The sequence below is a fragment of the Schistocerca piceifrons genome, chromosome 1, assembly GCF_021461385.2.
Source record: "Schistocerca piceifrons isolate TAMUIC-IGC-003096 chromosome 1, iqSchPice1.1, whole genome shotgun sequence".
In the NCBI taxonomy this organism is placed as follows: Eukaryota; Metazoa; Arthropoda; class Insecta; order Orthoptera; family Acrididae; genus Schistocerca; species Schistocerca piceifrons.
The window spans coordinates 913,634,862-913,654,334 of NC_060138.1; the positions used below are offsets into that span (position 1 = coordinate 913,634,862).

The window sequence follows — 19,473 nt, forward strand, 5'->3', positions numbered from 1 at the left end:
GTGTTTGACTAGTTTTATTTATGCACCAAGCCACCTCCACATTGTGGTTGCAGAGCCTTGTAGTTAGTACCATACCTCACTTCCTGATGGAATACCCTTCCTTTCTTGGCCCTCCATGCTAAACATTGTCATTTGAATTCTTTGTCTCTTAATATTGGCAGATGGTTCAGAGAAAGTTGAACTAATTCTTCATTTTCTCTGTAAAAGTGGTTTTTATTCTAGATATGTGATTTTAAACTACCTTCAGTGTGGGGGCAGAGTGGTTGTGTTTTGGGCATCTCCTGTTGCATGCTGTCTCTGGGGAAACCTCAATGCTATCTCCTTTGCCAATTGCCTCTTTCATACCTCTTTTACTCTTGTTTTAATTGCTTTTAGATTTTATGCACCTCTTATATGGCTACAGCCTAATTCTTGGGTTTTGGGTTCGATAGTGGGTGCTCAGTGCCTTGTCTATAATGTATCAGGGGGTGGGGTGGGATGGGGTGTCTCCCATTGGATGCAGGACCCAACGGGCACCCACCTGCTGCCCTATCAATTTCTCTTATCTTGTTTTTATTATTGACAGTCCAGCTGATGTTAATTACGAGGGTAATCAATTAACTATCCACAAAGTAGTTATAAAATTTTATTGTAATCAAATAGGAAACTTACAAGGACATCATTTTTCGACGTAGTGTCCTTGGGTTTCAACGCACTTGGTCCATCGTTGTACAAGCTTCCTGATGCCCTCATAAAAGAAGGTTCTCAGTTGAGCTGCAAGCCACGAATGCACTGCTTCTTTCACTGCTTCGTCCGAGGCAAATCAGTGGCCCCGTAATGCCTGTTTGATTGGATCAAACAAGTGATAGTCAGAAGGGGCAAGATTGAGACTATATGGAGGTTGATCCAGTACTTCAAATTTGAGTTTCTGGAGCGTTTAAGCAGTGTGGGCAGCAGCAGTATGCGGATGGGCATTGTCGTGCAACAACACAACACCTTTTGACAGCAATCCTTGGCGTTTGATTCGAATTGCAGGCTTTAGCCTGGCAGTAAGTGTCTCACTGTAACATACACTGTTTATTGTTGTGCCCCTTTCCCCATAATGTTCCAGTACTGGGCCCTGTGCATCCCAAAAAACCATAAGAATCAGTTTTCCTGCGGACAATTGGGTCTTGAACTACTTCTTGCACGGCGAATTTGGATGTTTCCATTCCTTACTCTGTCATTTACTATCTGGTTTGTAATGATGGGATCTGTGTTTTGTCACCAGTAATGATCCTGTCTAAGAAGTTGTCCCCTTCGTTACCATAGCGATCCAAATGTTTTTTGCAGATGTCTAAGAGTGTTTGTTTATGCAACTGCGTGAGTCGTTTTGGGACCCATCTTGCACAAACTTTATGAAACCCACATCTGTAGTAGATGATTGCGTAGGCAGAACCGTGACTAATTTGCAGACGATGTGCCACTTCATCAATAGTTAATCGTCTGTCCAAGAGAATCATTTCATTTGAATGCTCAATGGTTTCTTCATTTGTGGCAGTAAACGGTCGTCTGGCTCCATCATGTGTAACACTTGTGCGACCATTTTGAAATTTTTCAATCCATTCGTAGACACTGTTGTGGCAAAACACTGTTCCCATTCTGTACTGAAAGTCTTCGATGAATTTCGTCCCCTGATACACCTTCTGACCACAAAAAACGGATCAGTGAAGATTGTTCTTTTTTTGTGCAAATATACAGCGGAGCAGCCATGATTAACAGCATGGCAGCGATAACAAGACTAACTTAGCAGCTTGAAAATTGCAAAGATATAACGACAAATAAACAATGTAAAATGACAGTACTACCAAAATAAACAAAAATATAAGTAAATTGCAGATAATAATTGACTTATCCTCATACATTTTTAACCTCTTACTTGTACTCTTCTGAACCTTCTGAGTTGAAGGGTTTCTTTACTTTGTTACTGTCCTCTCTTTCAATCAAGTTGCTGTGAAACAGATGCAGGTGGGCTTTCTCTCAACATGTGTGAGTCATAGGAGACCCCTCTGCTCTGACATTTTTAACAACCTGATCTATATACTTCTCCATAAATTATTTATCATCTGTGGCATCGGTAGTGCCTTCAGTGCCTTGATTTTACTGCTCCTACGTACTTTAATAATCAGAACACGTTCCTGGTGGGCTCCGCTAGTTCCATATGAACTGTCCTTGGACCTAGGGACTGATGACCTTGCTGACCCTTCAGCCCCAAACTAATCTTACTGAAATAAAGTTGAACACCACTCGAGTATTAGGGCTGAGGCCTGTTCTGACTGGCTGACTCTGCCTGTAAGGCAGCACAAGGAGCACTGTATGATCATGAGATGTTCTCAGCATGTTGCCAATCCCTCCTGTTGTTATTGCCAGTATATCAGCTTGCTGCCAGTTCCTCCAACTGTTATTGCCAGTAGATGAATCCTGATTGTGCCACTGCTTCATTATTCAAGCAGCTCCTCATTTGGCCTCACGAGATAGAGTAGGTCTCATTCCAGACCTCCCTACTCAGGGGGAAAAGAAAGAAAAAGAAAAAAAAAGAACTACTGGAAATTAAACACACATCCTTCCGTATCAAAGGCAGTGATGCTAAGTATTTGGCTTTGGAGGTGGTCACATTAAATTGAATAAGCCATATTGACTTACACGTGAATGCTGGTATGGTTCTTGTCAGTATGCTATGGCTGTCACCTTCACCATTCAGTGACCATCATTCACCATAACAATTAGGGACAGTTTGAGAACATACTTCTGTACAAGTGACTTATTTGACCTCCCCCACCCTTCCCTCCTTTTCTCCATACACTCTCACTCACGTAAGTTTTTGCTGCTAATTGTGAAATACACAGTTGACCAATCTTGCACTTGGGCTAGTAGCTGTGATACATCCTCCATGGAAATCTTACAGTTGTGACACCTCTGCTACCCCTCACAGCTTGGCTCCCATGTGGTGACTTTTGTCACTTGGGCCTTAAACATGCCCTGTTAACTAATCATCATCCATTTCACATCCACTGCTAGAAAGGCCCCCATTAGACTTTCTGTGCATGTGAATTTCCGTTTTGTGAGTACATATATCTTTAGTGTTTTTCTTAACATCACTTATCTAACACATTTCGTGGACAATCTACATCTTTAAGTTTGGCTACATGTTCTATGAACCTCCACTTAATTTTCATTATGATCTTCTACTCCAGTGTGTTTCCGTATCCATTTATTTGTTTTCGTATCTGCCTCAGTCACCTCCACATGCATTTCTCCATTGCTTGCTGAACAAAGTGCGGTGTTTGATAGATTCCACATTAAAAGACCATTAATATGCACCACTCATAAATCTCTCCTTTTCAGGCACATTGGAACACCAGTTTTGAAAATTCCGTTTAAGTTACCAAAAGCACTTCATTCAATTTTTCCTCTTTTTATTTCTTCTGCTGTACAACCAGTCATTGCCATCAACAGCCCTGATTTGAAATAAACATATAATACGGTCATATAATTGACCTGCCTGGATACCCAAGTGTGTAACATTTTGCTTCCAGGGTTTGGAGAGGCGAGATTGCCCCCTATGGAATCCGCTTTGCGGGTTAACTCATTAATGCCTGTATTACGTTTTTGTTAATTTTTTCATGTTTATTACTTTTACCTCTTCTTTGTTACATTTAAAAAGAAGAATTAAAGTGAAAAAGAAGTTTTTACCTGCACAGTTTTAATATAGTATACCACACCATACAGATGTTGGACAAAAATGTAGAAACACTGTGAGAAATGCATGCTGGAACATAATTCAGATACTAGCCATATCTGCTGGTTGTGGTGGTGTAATTGTTCACAAATGGCATTTGTGCACTGTCCTCAATATGCTGCAAGTGTTAGTCATGTTCAGAACAGTGTTCTGTTGGAGCTAAGTGAATTAGAAAGCAGGTAAATTGTAGGTGCTTATATCAGGTGCTTCCATAACCAAGGTAGCCAAAGCGTTTGGTGTTTCAAGAGGCACCTTATCAAATGTATACTGCATACAGGGAAAGTGCAAAAACATCATCAGTTAAGTCACAATTTGGGCAAAGTGTGTGTTGAGTGATAGTGACAGATGGTCGTTGAAGACGATTGTGATGAAAAACTTGAACTTGGCCACTAATTTGCAGGAAGAATGATGTAAGATTCCCTTGAAAACGAAACAGGATGTGTATTTATCCAGTCTGAGGCAACTGGAAACTGTTTTGAATGCCTGGAGGTTTCCTACATCGTATTAGGCATGATCCTGGTAGCTGAGTGGTCAGTGCGACAGAATGTCATACCTAATGGCACGGGTTTGATTCCCGGCTGGCTAGAAGATTTTCTCCGCTCAGGGACTGGGTGTTGTGTTGACCTTATCATTATTTCATCTCCATTGACACACAAGTCGCCACAGTGGTGTCAACTCTAAAGACTTGCACCAGGCAAATGGTCTACCCAACAGGAGGCTATAGTCACATGGCATTTCCATTAGGCTTGATAATGTGTTTTTTTTTTGTGTGTTTCTATATTTTTGTCTCACCCCTGTATATGTAATGCTAAGCTCTGTTGAGAGCAAAACACCAATGTTATGAAAAGGTTACTTATTTTGATGCTGAAGGAAACAAATTAAACATGAGTGCAAATTACACATTTAAAGCAAAAATAACTGATACTTTTTGGTATGATAAGTTGCAAAACATTCCACACACAATTCCACATTACATTTCTTGCTCTGGGTACGTGCTGACATCTTAGTTTATTCCAACACATCGTCTTCTTTTGAGTTTCAGTATTTTCACTATCAGGCGGTTCATTTCATCATACTGGAAGTTGTCTGCGATGATATTTGAGTGTTGGCATGTGGGGTACCTAGGCACTTTATCAGAAATTTAAGTTGTAGAGTTTTCCATTTTTGTGGTAGAGTATCAAGGCCGTGTGTACAGTGACAGCAGAACTAGTTACTTTTGCTTTAAATGTGTAATTTGCACTCATGTTTAATTTGTTTCACATTTTGATCCATTGGACTAGTTCTACACATGTGCTTGTCGTATTGTCAGGATAGAGGATTGAAGGAAGAACTTTAATGTGTTTCCTTGACCACTGAAGACATCTTTGTAACAATATTATTGTTTCCACACCAAGTTGTCGTGCCATTTACACTAAGCAGATTCAGAAGGATGTAGGTTGCAGTAGGTACTGGGAGATGAAAAAGCTTGCACAGGATAGAGTAGCATGGAGAGCTGCATCAAACCAGTCTCAGGACTGAAGACCACAACAACAACATGACATGATGAATCGTACTTCTCTCATCTTTCTCCGTTTTCTTCATCTTTGGAAGGGACAATTTGGGGGATACAATTTTCTCTCTTAGCACCCTGCAAAAAATTCAAAATTACAACAGCAACAGGTATAACAGAATAATGTGTAAAATTTTTTAAAATGTTCTCATTAATGCTTTACTTTTATGCAGTGCTGAAAATATAGCATATCTCCTTGAGATACAATTAAATAAGTGACATGCCGTTGTTGGTTTATCAAGAAACTGTTTACAGTTTTTGAACCTGAATGATAAAATATGTCTTGGTATTTATTTTAAATCTGTGGGTTAGTGAGATTCAGGCTGTAGAAAATATATTCAAATTTAATTGCCAGTTGTTTGCAGTAGTGGACAGGCAGGTTGTCACAGCTAATACCACTTGTATGAAAGAACAGATGCTCAACAATCCTTAAATAAACGTAACAATATTAAGAAGTTCATTATTGTCCAAAAAATCAGTAAAAGTCCGGTCTTGTCACAGGTACCAATAATGTAACTGTGGGCTCTATTGTGACAACAGGGTGGTATGTGGTTTCCCCATATCCAACTAGGTAAATACTGGGCTGGTACCAAAGCCCTGCCTCAGATACATGCTACACAAACATATAGAAAACTTTCTCATACTTGAGCATATGTTTTACTTTAGAAATAAACAGATGGGGTTCACAAATTCCATCCATGGGGAGGATAATGGTGTTGACAAGGGCACCCAGTCACCAGCTGGTACTAACACTGCTAAAACCCATATAACAGTGTTGATCCCATAGAGACACTGGGAAAGGTGAGGGAAGAAGACAGTTGCATAATCACCTCAGTCATCACCTCTTTCATAATGGGACTTGGATTTGTTAGATGTCCACTTCACATTCGTTCTAGTTCCCTAAATACTAGCCACAGTTATTCAGATTATTTCATATTGCTTTTTACATCCAGGGACTATCGTCTTAGACAGTGTTACGGTGAACTATTCTCACGTGGTAGATTTGGGTTTGTATAATTATTTGAGAGATTGTCTCTCGTCAAATACGAGGGGCATTCAAGAAGTAATATTTTTTTCTTGGCCAGTTTCAGTTGAAAAAATAAGGAATTTGTTGTGACATATTGTGGAACATTTCTGCTTCAGCCCCTATAGTTTCATGAAGTTCTAATAGGGGGAAATCTCTACGCAGTCTTCAAAACATCATCTGTAACGAAGGCGTGTTCCAAGCCGAGAGCTGTCATTGAGCATTGCAGATATTCCTAGGCACTTGCAGAATGTCTACAGAGACCTGGAAATGAACAAAAGCATAGTGAGCTGTTGAGTGAGACATCTGTCGTCATCGCAACAAGGTCATGCAAACGTGTCCGATCTTCTGCGTTCTAGGCGGCCACACACAGATGTGACTTCTGTAATGTTGTAACATGCTGATACTCTCATTAGAGTTGACTGATGTATCACAGTCAAACACCTTGCTGCACAATTGGATGTCTCTGTTGGTACTGCTGACACATTCGTCCACCAGTGGGGGTACTCAGAGGTGTGTGCCCGCTGGGTTCCTTGCCTCCTAACAGAAGACCATAAAGAGCAATCAAGGACCATCTTGCAGCATTGCTTGCACACTATGAGGCTGGTCATGACAGTTTTTTGTTGGATGTTGTCACAAGTGGTGAAATATAGGTTCATCACTTTGAACCAGAAATAAAATGGCAGCACATGAAGTGGTGCCACATGACCTCTCCTCTGGAGAAAAAGTTTGGAGCCACACCTTCAGCCGGTAAAGTCATGACGATGGTCTTTTGGGACTCTGGAGTGGTTATTGTGTTTGATGTCCTCCCTCATGGTGCAACAATTGACTTGTAAGTGTATTGTGCTACCCTCAGGAAATCGAAGAAATGACTTTAGCAAGTTTATCGCCACAAAAAATGCAAACAAACTTCTCCTTTTCTATGACAGTGCAAGGCCTCATACAAGTCTACACATGCCAGAGGAGCTCACAAAACTTCATTTGACTGTTCTTCCTCGTCCATCCTATATAGCTGATAAATAAGGATGCACTCCATGGGAAGCAGTACGTTGATGATTTGGAGGTTATTGATGCAGCAAGATGCTGGCTCTGATGTTGACCTGTAGAGTAATGCCAAGTAGTCATACAGGCCCTCCCAGTAAAGTGGCATAAAGCCATTGCATTGAACGAAGATTATGTGGAAAACTAGAGTTTTGTTGCCAAAAGAATGGGTGTATTGGAATCCTGAATAAAACCGATTTTTTTTCCAGGAAAACGTGTTGCATGTCTTATTGACCGCCTCTTGTATTAATTTTTTGCCCTCATTGAGCAAAGGGAACTATTTCTGCTTGACAGTTGTAAGATGAAAGGTCAGTTATATTTATAACAGTAGTGGCATCAATATCGAACCCAGCATAACGCCAGTAGTAACATCTCAATGCAGAAAATTCATCTTGAGAACTGCTCAGGCTAGCTAACTTAAATAATTGGTGCTCCTTTGCCGAAACTAGGAGTAGAAAGGCTGACACTGTTTACTGAGCATCTTATTAACTGACTGACTTTATGTGTATATGAACAATTTTCCGCCAAAGGAAGATATTCCACTAGTCTTTGAAAGAAGGGGAAGGAAGGACAAATGGTATCTGGTACAAGCCTTTCTTTGGCTTAAAGATTGATTATTTCAGTTCTGAGGATAAAGGACTGATAGAAAATTATCTCTCTATCATCTACAACATGTTCATGATGGCAGGATCTTCCCCATCTACAGTCTGTAGAGTTATAAAGAAAGAATTTATTATTTATAGATTCATTAATTGACTATAATTCTAAAGGTACTGCCAGCTGAGAATGAATATTGAATTATTTTTGTTAATATTTTCTTGTGGTTACTCTTGCAGAATGCTTTATTACTGTATTATGCAGTACTAAATTTTAAGATGAGAAACTGTTTTCTTGCTTACAGCACATTTGCATTAAGTATTTTAGTGTTCTTTAGTGATATTCACATACTATATGAACTTTTACAGGTATTACGGAAAATATTGTACGAGGCATTTGCAAAGTTCTACAGTTAACTTTACCCAGATACAGGGACAGCACATCACAAGCGTATGTCAAACAGTTAATTGCAGAACTAACCGTAAAGCATACAGACTGGACAGTAAAGCATTTGACTGCAACCCTCAGTGATGTAGCCAACTTTTATAAAACTCTCTCACCAACGTAAGTTAATTTTTGTTTCATCATCATAATTTTAAGATTAGCTGAGTAAGGCAGTCTTACTGCTATATAATGGCACCTCGCTACCTCAGTAATACAATTTATGTTTTCTGTAATGATTTATGTAACTGTGCAATTGTCTAGTAAAAAAGAGTTCACCTTAGTACAGTGGACTGTCGTATTTATACTTTCCATCATTACAAATTATGTACATGAATATGAAGCAAATTCCCCATTTTGTATTAAAGAATGTTTAAGGAAAATTCGCAGAATTGAATTCTACACATCATGTTATTTGATATCTCATGTTTTCTCAGCATGCTTCGTTGATGGTGTGCTTATGGATGTTGTGCTGAGTTGTTGTTTCCATTTAATGCACAGTCTTTCGACAACCGACTCGGCAATGTTTGTCAGGTGCTCGAAGTTATGCTGTTATGTGTACTCTCTGCCAAGACTCCAACCATCTGTGAACTGTTGTTGATCTCATCAAAGGGCATAGTGGGTGCTGGAAATCAAACTCAGTGATAAATAGCGGTGCAAGACTAACAGCAGTCACATTCAGGTTGGAGTTCAAGCGGTTAATAAGCATAACAGCTAAACTTGCAGCATCTGTAAAAGATGGCTGGGTTGGTCTTCAAAATGTTGTGCATAAAATGGAAACAAGAACTCAATGGAACACATGGATGCACACCATTATTGGTTTATTATTTCATAAGAGAAGTAGCTTAAGATGTCATTTAGTATTTTGTCTATTGCTGTTAAACAAAGGATAAATTTGATATCTTTCTACAGATGAATGTAGATTATTCATAACATTCCATTATTTTGACATACTACATGAAAGAAATGCCAAAAATATTAACTTTTCAGTTTATCTTCGTATATAAAAAGTACGCCTGTGTGTTTGTGCTCACAGAACTTGGGAAGTAGGTATATAAAGGGGGTAAGTTGTTAGCAAAATTCTCATGTTTGTCTAAATTATTAAATGTCTAAAGTTCACTGCCAATTACTTTTAAATCTTGACATGATGCTGCATGTAAATACACATGCTTTTACATACCTGTTCTTTTAATATACAGTATGAATCACTTAAAACTTGCACCACAAATATTTCGGTAATGGAAGACACTATTGTGTGTGTAATTCACAAATTGGAATGGTTGACAGCATCCCAAAGAACAATATACAAAAAGATTTAAAATCACTTACATTTGCCCAGAAAGGGTCCAGTATTCAGCAATGAATATTTTCAATAAGTGACCAGCAACCATTAAGAGTTTAGTTTCAGACAAGGCACAATTTAAACATAATTTAAAAGTATTTTTGGTGGCCAACTTCTTCTATTCCATCCATGAGTTTTTCAAAAAGTGCAGTAGACCATTTTAATGAAAATTTATTATACTTTAATTTTTGACAATACTTGGTTGTAACAGCCAAGTAACTACCTACTGTGTGAGTGATGGATGTATGGAAAGCAGATGCAAGTCTTAAGTCTGTAAATAGTAGAAGTTTAATTTTAAATCTTGTACATAATCTGACTGTTCTTAACTGAGTATCACTGAAATGAATAATTTATTTTAATTTTTGGCAATACTTAGTTGTAATAGCCAAGAAACTAGCCCATGTCTGAATGATGGATTTAATAAAAGCAGATGTAAGTATTAAACCTGTAAATATTAGAAGTTTAAATTTAATTCATGTACATAATTTTACTGTTTATTAACTGAGGATCATTAAAATTAATTAAACTCAAGTTTTTCTAGTTACATTTTTGTAATGCGTTTATCTGACATGTTCCACACCCAGGGTGATTCCCTCTTTTATGGGTCTATGGAATGAATAATTAATCTAATCTAATCTAATCAGAGAATGTCAGTGGTGTCTCTTGCAAGAGTGTAGTACAAGTATTTTGTGGGATATCATAGTTTGAACATTGTGAACACTGAAAATTGTCTGTTCAGTGTGGTGGCACAAATGAATGCGAATTAGACATGGGTATGTGCAGCCCTACATAGATTGTAATATGCCTCCAGGGGTGTCATGTTGTTAAATGGGCAGAGCCTAGGACAAATGAAAGGCAAACAAAGATGAATACAATACCTCTGTGGGATCTGACATGTAAAAAACAAGTGTACTCTCAAAGCCTGTGTTCAGAATGACGACCACCATCAGCGTTAACACATACAAGCTTGCAGTCTGCCATACAATGATTGCTGCACATGTTCTAGCATTTCAGCAGAAGTTGCGGCACAAGCAGCAGTAATACATTTCATATCATCTTGTGTCATTGATGTGTTCGTGTAGACAGTGTCTTTCAGCTTCCACCATAAAAAAGAATCCAATGACTTCAGATGTGGGGCATGGGCTGACCAAGGTACAGGTCCTCTTTGTCCAATCCATTGATTTGGAAATAATCCTTGAAGATGGTTGGCCATGATTTGTGTTCTGTCCACAAACAATGTGCCTATGAGGTGACTGGTGCACTATTCCACACCACATGCTTAAACTCTATGGACAGTAACATTCCAGCTGATGAAACCAATGGAAATTGTCAACAGACCAGTAGTGCATGTTACTGAGATTTATTTGTCATGATTAGTAAATTTTGCTTCATCCATAAGCAAGATACATGAAATGTCCAGAGTATCATGTCTTAATGCCCGTGTACAGAAGTTCACACAATTTGCAACATCAGTTCCATGCAGCACTTGATGTTGAGAGATGTAATAGGGATGGAACTTATGATGCTGGAGAAGGCATAATACATTGGCTGACTCATACCACTTTCTGGTGTAATTGTACAGGAACTATTTTATAGATCTACTGCTACAGCAGCCGGAACATTAATTTCATCATCGTCTCTAGTCACACGTTTTGTTCTGTTGCGTATTTTAGATGTTACGCTACTACTTACATGCAATTGTTTGAAGAGGTTCACAATAATTGTCACGATGTCTGTTGTCTACTGGGATATCTTTCAATGTACATCGTACACAAACAAATGGAATTCTTCCTACATTCACCGTAACCATGAGCATGTCCACTTTTTCTGCATTGCAAAATACCATCTTCCAAGCATATCCTAATGTGTACACAATCGCACAATAACTGACAGGACCATTGCAGTGTACACGCAACACAATGTAAACAAACATTATGTTGTTACCTAGCATCTAAGCAATAGGATGGAACATAGAGCTGTTGGTGTTTACAACATTCATAATATGACAACTCGTAAACTACTAGCACTGGCTTCCTGCAACGAACACCACTGATATTCTCATTTTACCCTACTTTTAGGATTTTACTGCTAATAGGCAGTGTCTCTTTTAAAAGCCTGCAACTATTTTAAATAACTGCACTTTCATAAACATCTCAAAATCAGCGTACTGGCTACAAATACATGCCCTTGTTTACAATTCAGTTCTGTGAAAACCGCACATCTATAGTGCCTTCCATGTCCGAAACGTTTGCAGTGAAAGTATTAAGTGATCCACACTATAATATATAAATAAATATGAAATATATAAAGGAAATGATTTAATACAAATTTTGAATGTTCACAGGGACATACACTATATATTTTTTAAACAACAGTGTTCAGATTTTCTGTTAAAATAAACAGCAAGTAAGAAAATGATCTGCTGTAAAAAGTATGGTTTCATTTCCTTTGTCAATTCTATCTATGACAGCAGGTCATTTAAATATTCTGACAGATTGTTTCTCCCATATATATTTTTTCTCAGTATATGTATTTTAAACATAAATTGTATTCACAGTAATGTGCTGTTTTGTTTTCTTCCTCGCATACAGTATTCACAGAAAACAGGAAAGTTGTATATTTCTGCCTCATTGGCTTATGATTAGCTTACTATTACAGAATCTGAATTGTCAATAACAATTTAAAAAAGACTGAAGGCCAAAGGGGGAGTAATGGGGGGTGGAGATGGACAGAGAGAGTGGGAGGGAAGAGATGGACAGAGAAGGGGGAGGAGAACATGGACAGAGAGGGTGGGAGGAGGAGGATATTGACAGGGGGAGGGGGGATGTACGGAGACAGGGAGAGAAGGAGATTAAGACGTATATCCAATCCTCGTACATATTAGAAAGTGTGCTTTCTCATTTCTTCCTTTTACATCTAACCAGACTGAGGCACAGAAATGTGCAGCTGGGTACCCCTAATTGTTTATACATACTTCAAGCCATTTAATGTGAAAGGTTCGAATAAATGGTGCATAGAAACTCAGGTTTGATTGTAGACAAAAATGTGTAATGGCGTAGCAGTGGCCTTTGTCACACTTCACGGAAAGTGCCAGTGCAGTTGTGCAGCCTGTGTGATAATGTAGGAAATGTAAGTTGGGAGGGATACATGTCTTCTCCCATAGCTGCTTGTAACTTTATATTTGTCAATTTTTACTTCTAATAATGATGATACTCATTAGAAATAACATACTTTACATTCTGGCATTCAATACCATGTGTTGACAGACACAGACTTTTCTTCTGTGGAAGATATTGTGTGACAGTGCACTGCTGATGTTGCTTTGTATTAAATTCTTCACAGTAAGGGAAACAGTGATTGGCAAAGTAGTACCAAGTGCTGTGTGGTTAAATGCGTTGAAATTTAAGAAATGGATGACCTAGAGTGACCAGTGATATGAGAATTTTGGCACTGCATAACACAGAGCTTCAAGTGACAAGGCAATGTAAGCGTCACTGCTCAAGCTTTGCAACTTTTATACATCCTTCATACTTGTTATATTGCTCCTAATATAAATATTTTCATGATCATGTGCCTCGCCTGATGCAGAGACAATTCAACATTAAATCAGTTGTGAGAAATACTGTGAAGGAATTCATTCATTTTAGGTTGTGCACTGATGTAAAATTGGGATCTGTCCAGTCTCCTTTTGTCAAGAGAACTGTGTAACTGACAATGCCTGTCTGGTTAATAAAATTTATTTTCTGAGTAGTTGCTACTATTTAATTTTTGCTTCTCTAAGCAAACATGTTATTTGTCAGCGATGGCTAAAAATATAATTGTGGGCTCGCAGGCTTCTCTCTGTTCTGGATTCCGTAGGTTATTGGCAGTTACAATGCATTTGTACCATAGCCTGATGAATGCTTTGTAGTTACTTGCTGCTTATTCTACTTCTTTGTATTTCTTCATCACTGTTTGTCAGATCTGCACTTATGTGGTCTTCATAAATTCTCGTAAATACGTATGTTGGAAAAGAATTACCCCATTACTTAGGGTCTCATATATACTGGACAATGTGTATCTGAGCTTGTTTGTACAGTGTTATTCTTCTTGTACGATCTTGTTTCATATCAACAATGGAAACTGCAGGTTGGAATATCAACAATATTAGGAAAAGGGCAGATTACTGTTCATTGTAAAGATGACTCAATGACAGGCACAATTAAGACATACACAGCTCCGACTGGAATGCCTTCCAGTTGCCGGTGGTAGCAGTCGTGTGCGTGAGGTGTGCTTGCTTTTCATGTGTGTGTGTGTGTGTGTGTGTGTGTGTGTGTGTGTTTTCTTTGCTGAAGAAGGCTTTGGTTGAAAGCTATGATTTGTAACAGTCTTTTCATTTTGCCTATCCAACTCAAAGGGTCATCTTTACTGTACTTAGCGATCTATACTTCTCCTGGTATTGTTGTTTCATTATCTAACTATTTAATACCACTGTATGCATATTAAAGGTGGGTTGTTATTTGTTTATAGATTCCATTTTTGCATGATTTTTAAGAAATGTGACTTCCTGCTGAGGTGACCTTCTCATAATGTTGTTAATTTTGTTATTGCTTTCGGTTTGTTTTATCTCTGTGATGGAAAGCTTGATATTTCTTGGTTTACAGTGCCAGTACATCCCAGACAGGTTTATTCGCTTTGGGATGGTCTTGTTTATTGGTGCAGCATGGATTTAAGAACTGTTCAGATAATACAAAAGCAGAGTTTAGACGCCTGATTGAAGTACAAGCAATGCTTCTAAATATAGTTGTAGCTGCAAGGCGTCCTAAGAAGAGTCATAAGGCGTATCACCTCCTTTCAACAACTTGGAAATCTGTTAAGGAATGCGAAGAACTGTATGTAAATGCAATTACAAATCTGGATCCTGGAGCTCATGTCCTAGTTCTTGGATCATGCCTTATACAGTACTTGACATGTATGAAGAAAACAGATTTATTTAATAAATTTAAGGTAAGATTGCTATTCTGTCTAAATTATAATCCATATGTTACATTATATTTTTGTTCCTGGTAACTTACCCCCTGTGGGTCTGGGGGTTAGAACTGACCTGAGGCATTCCTGCCTGTTGTAAGAGATGACTAAAAGGAGTCTCGCACATTTTGGTCTTTATGTGATGGTCCCCTGTCGGGTTTGACCTTTCTAAATTTTCCCAAAGAGTGAGCCGATTGGGGAAGAGCCCCTTACATGTTGCATTGTGTCCATCATGCATTGGATCTTTAGCCCACTGTCTCGTCGTCACATTGCAGTCCCGCTCATTCTCCATCTCTTGTGCGAGGACACCTTCCTGGGTGTGTTTTCCACCATGCACCATGTCGTGTCGCTTTCTGCCCCTACGATGACCATGGACTTCTTTGCACCTCATATCCTGCACGGTAGTCAGTCCGTTATGGTGGGGCTGCCATGTACCCTGTTGGTTGTGGCCCCCTGGCAACACAGGGATCACTCTGCTGATGCCTGCGCTGTTAACTCCCCACATATGTCATAGAGTAGATGCCCATCTCCCTAGGGTGTTGGGCTCGCTGGCCACACCGTGGGAGGAACGCCAGGCTAAGGACGGCAGTGAAGCTTATTCTCCCTGGTACCTCGTTTGTAAGAGAGTTGATGGGGAATCTTTCATGTCCATGAAGCCTCAGTTTTTTGTGGAGCATTTGGAGGACAAGTTAGGGGAGACGGAGAGCTTGTCCAAAATGCGCTCTGGGTCAGTCTTGATGAAAGCAGCATCCTCTGCCCAGTCACAGGCATTACTCACTTGTGGCAAGTTGGGGGGGATGTTTCTGTTACCATCACTTCTCATAAGAGCTTAAATATGCCCCAGGGTATTATATTCCACAGGGACCTGCTTCTGCAGTCTGACAATGAGGTGCGCGCCAATTTAGAGTGGCGAGATGTTCATTTTGTCTGGCGCATCCTTTGTGGTTCGAGGGATAATCAGGTTGCCACCGGTGCCTTCATCTTGGCTTTCGATGGTGATACATTGCACGAGAAGGTCAAGGTGATGGTCTACCACTGTGACGTCAAGCCGTGCTGGAAGTTTGATCATATGTCTTCCTGCTGTACTTCCAGCATCACATGTCGAGATTTCGAATGCCTATCAATCACATCCCAATACTCCATGTGCCCTGCACCCCATCTGTGTCAACTGCAGAGAGCATCATTCACCTTGCTCGCTAGACTGCAGGATTTTACGGAAAGAGAGATAAATCATGGACTACAAGACCCTGGACCGACCGACCTACACTGAGGCTAAGAGGAAATTTGAGTGCCTACATCCTTTGGCTATGACCACCTCGTACGCTGCAACTACGAGTACAGTTGTCACCCCATCAGTTCCTCGCATTCCTGTCGCCTCTCAGAACCAGGAGACTACACCTGCCATCTTGATGGTTGGGGCGCTTTCCTCCCTGTTGCTCCTGCACCACCTACTTTGGGAACAACACTCCCCAAACCATTGGGGGTATCAGTCCCCACTACTGAGCCGTAGAAGTGTAAGTCCTCTTTGGCTCCTCTCGCTAGGAGGGGGTCTCTTGGGTCACTCCCTTCCCAGGTTCCTGCTAGTGGGAAAGATGACATCCGCCGGTGGCTGAAGAGCCTAAAAGCAGCTCGTCATAGCACCTTACATTCATCCTCAGTCCCGGAGACTGAATCAGTGAAGTCCTCCCAGCCAAGGAAACCCAAGGAGGAGTGAGAAAAATCCAAAAAGAAGGTCCCCAAGACCAAGGGAATTGCGGTATCACCCTCACCTCTCCTGCCTACAAGCTCTGCGTCTGCATATGAGGTGGAGATTCTGATGTCCATTGAGGACCTAGATCATGCTGGACCCTCAGACACAAAGGATATAGATTGCTCAGGCAAAAAGTTGGTGGCAGTAGGTGACCCTGAGGTGTAACTACCTCGTTGAATGTTCCATGCCTTCCCAGCCTTAAAATGACATCATCCTCCAGTGAAAATGAGGCGGTTTTTTCCATCACCTAACTGAGCTATGGTAAGTGTTATGCTTTACACTTTCTTTGTGCATTGCCCTCCAGGAAACCTGGTTCCTGGCAATGCAGACCCCTGCCCTCCACGGCTATAAGGGATACTACAGGAACCATAGTGACTATAATCTAGTGTCATTTGGTGTTTGCGTTTATGTCCTAAACACGGTCTGTAGTGAAACTGTGCCCTTTCAAACCCCTCTTGAAGCTGTGGCTGTCAGTACAAGGACGACACAGGAAATAACTGTCTGCAATGTATATCTTCCTCTACATGGTGCAGTATCCCTGAATGTATTAACTGCACTTATTGATCAACTCCCCAAACCTTTCCTACTTTCGGGAGATTTTAACACCTGTAACCCCTTGGGGAGAGGCACCGTACTTACTGGCCGATGCAGAGATGTCGAAACTTCACTGTCTCAGTTTGACCTCTGCATCTTAAATACTGGGGCCGCCAAACATTTCATTGTGGCTCATGGTAGTTACTTGGTCATTGATTTATCAATTTGCAGCCCAGGACTTCTCCCATCTATCCACTGGGGAGCACATGATGACCTGTTACTGCCCCGATGTCAGGCCCATGGACGCCTGCCCATATGGGCCTTAAACAAGGTGGACTGGGAAAGCTGTCACCGTTGAATCTCCCCCACACGGGAACATCGACGTCATGGTTGAGCAGGTGACTGCCACTGTCATTTCTGTGGCAGAAAACATAATCCCTTGCTCTGTAGGTTGCACCCCAGGGCAAGACAGTCCCTTGGCGGTCGCCGAGAGTTGCTGAAGCAATTAAGGAGCATCGATGAGCTCTACAGCGACATAAGCCGCACCTTTCCCTGGAGCACCTCATAACCTTTAAAAGGCTCCATGCCTGGGTTTGCCAACTTATCAAATGACAGAAGCAGGAGTGATAGGAGAGAGATGTCTCGAACATTGGGTGCCTTACATCACCTTCCCAAGCCTGGGCAAAGATCAAACGTGTTTTTGGGTACCAGACCCCAACAGTTGTTCCTGGTGTTAACATAAATAGCATGTTATCTACCGACGCAAACGCAATTGCCGAGCACTTTACTGACCACTATGCTCAAGCCTGTGGGTTGGAGAATTAAGCCACAGCTTTTCGCACTCTTAAACGGTGGCTGGAAGGGAAAGTCGTCTTGTTCACTGCACACCACAGTGAATCCTATAACACCCCATTTACGGAGTGGGAGCTGCTCAATGCTATTGCACATTGTGCCAAATCGGATCCACAGTCAGATTATTGAAAATCTCTCATCTGACTACAAACGACATCGCCTCGTCATCTTCAACCGGATCTGGTGCGATGGCGTCTTTCCATCGCAGTGGCGGGAGAGCACCAATATTCCGGTACTCAAACCCGGTAAAAATCCAATTGATGTGGATAGCTATCAGCCCGTCAGCCTCACCAATGTTCTTTGTAAGCTGCTGGAACGTATGGTATGTCGACTGTAGGGTTAGGTCCAGGAGTCGTGTGGTGTACTGGCTCCATGTCAAGGTGGCTTCCGCCAGGGTCGCCCTACCACTGATAATCTTGTGTCCCTCGAGTGTGCCGTCCGAATAACCTTTTCCACATACCAACACCTGGTTGCCGTCTTTTTTGATTTAGGAAAAGTGTATGACGCGACGTGGCGACATCATATCCTTGCCACATTATATGAGTGGGTTCTCAGAGGCCTGCTCCTGATTTGTATCCAAAATTTCCTGTTGCTTCGTATGTTCCGTGTCCAAGTTGGTGCCTCCCATAGTTCTTCCCATATCCAGAAGAATGGGATCCCCCAGGGCTCTGTATTGAGTGTATCTCTATTTTTAGTGGTCGTTAATGGTCTAGCAGCAGCTGTAGGGCCGTCTGTCTCACCTTCTCTGTTTGCAGGCAACTTCTGTAGCTCATACTGGTCTGCCTGTACTGGTGTTGCTGAGCAGCACCTACAGGAAGCCATCCACAAAGCACAAGCATGGGCTCTAGCCCACAGCTTCCAATTTTAGGTCGCGAAGTCGTGTGTTACGAACTTCTGTTGGCGTCATACCGTTCATCCGGAACCAGAACTTTACCTTAATGACAATCCACTCACTGTAGTGGAGACATATCGATTCTTAAGACTGGTTTTCAACGCCCGATTGACTTGGCTTCCTCACCTTTGTCAGCTTAAGCGGAAATGCTGGCAGCACCTCAATGCCCTCTGCTGCCTGAGCAACACCAACTGGGTTGCAGATTGCTCTATGCTGCTGCAGCTCTACAGAGCCCTTGTTCAATCCCGCCTTGGCTATGGGAGTCTGGTTTATGGTTCGGTGGTGCCCTCAGCAGTGTCTTTATTCGACTCAGTGCACCGCTGTGGTGTTAGCCTAGTGACAGGAGCTTTTAGGACGTGTCCGGTGACCAGCATCCTTGTGGAGGCCGGAGTCCCTCCATTGCAGGTTATGCATGAACAACTGCTGGCCAGTTACGTTGCACACATTTGCAGTACTCCTGCACATCTGAATCACTGTCTCCTTTTCGCACCCATGGCAGTTCATCTCCTGCATCTGCAGCCCAGGTCAGGGCTTCCAATTGCAGTTCGTGTCTGATCCCTTCTTTCTGAACTGGAGTCCTTACCTTTACCACCTCCACTTGAGGTACATTCACAAGCACCTCCATGGCGTACACCTAGGTCGTGCCTTCGCCTGGACTTTCACATGGCCTAAGGACTCAGTTAACCC

General features: G+C 41.2%; 1 protein-coding gene across 1 annotated transcript in view; it reads left to right on the forward strand.

Moving 5' to 3' along the window:
* LOC124717053 (eIF-2-alpha kinase activator GCN1) overlaps positions 1–19,473 on the forward strand; it is a 265,579-nt gene that overhangs the window by 23,067 nt on the left and 223,039 nt on the right. Inside the window, exons 3-4 of the mRNA XM_047243734.1 lie at positions 8,337–8,532; positions 14,395–14,737. Coding sequence (XP_047099690.1) covers positions 8,337–8,532; positions 14,395–14,737 — 539 coding nt within the window. The remainder of the gene's footprint in view (positions 1–8,336; positions 8,533–14,394; positions 14,738–19,473) is intronic.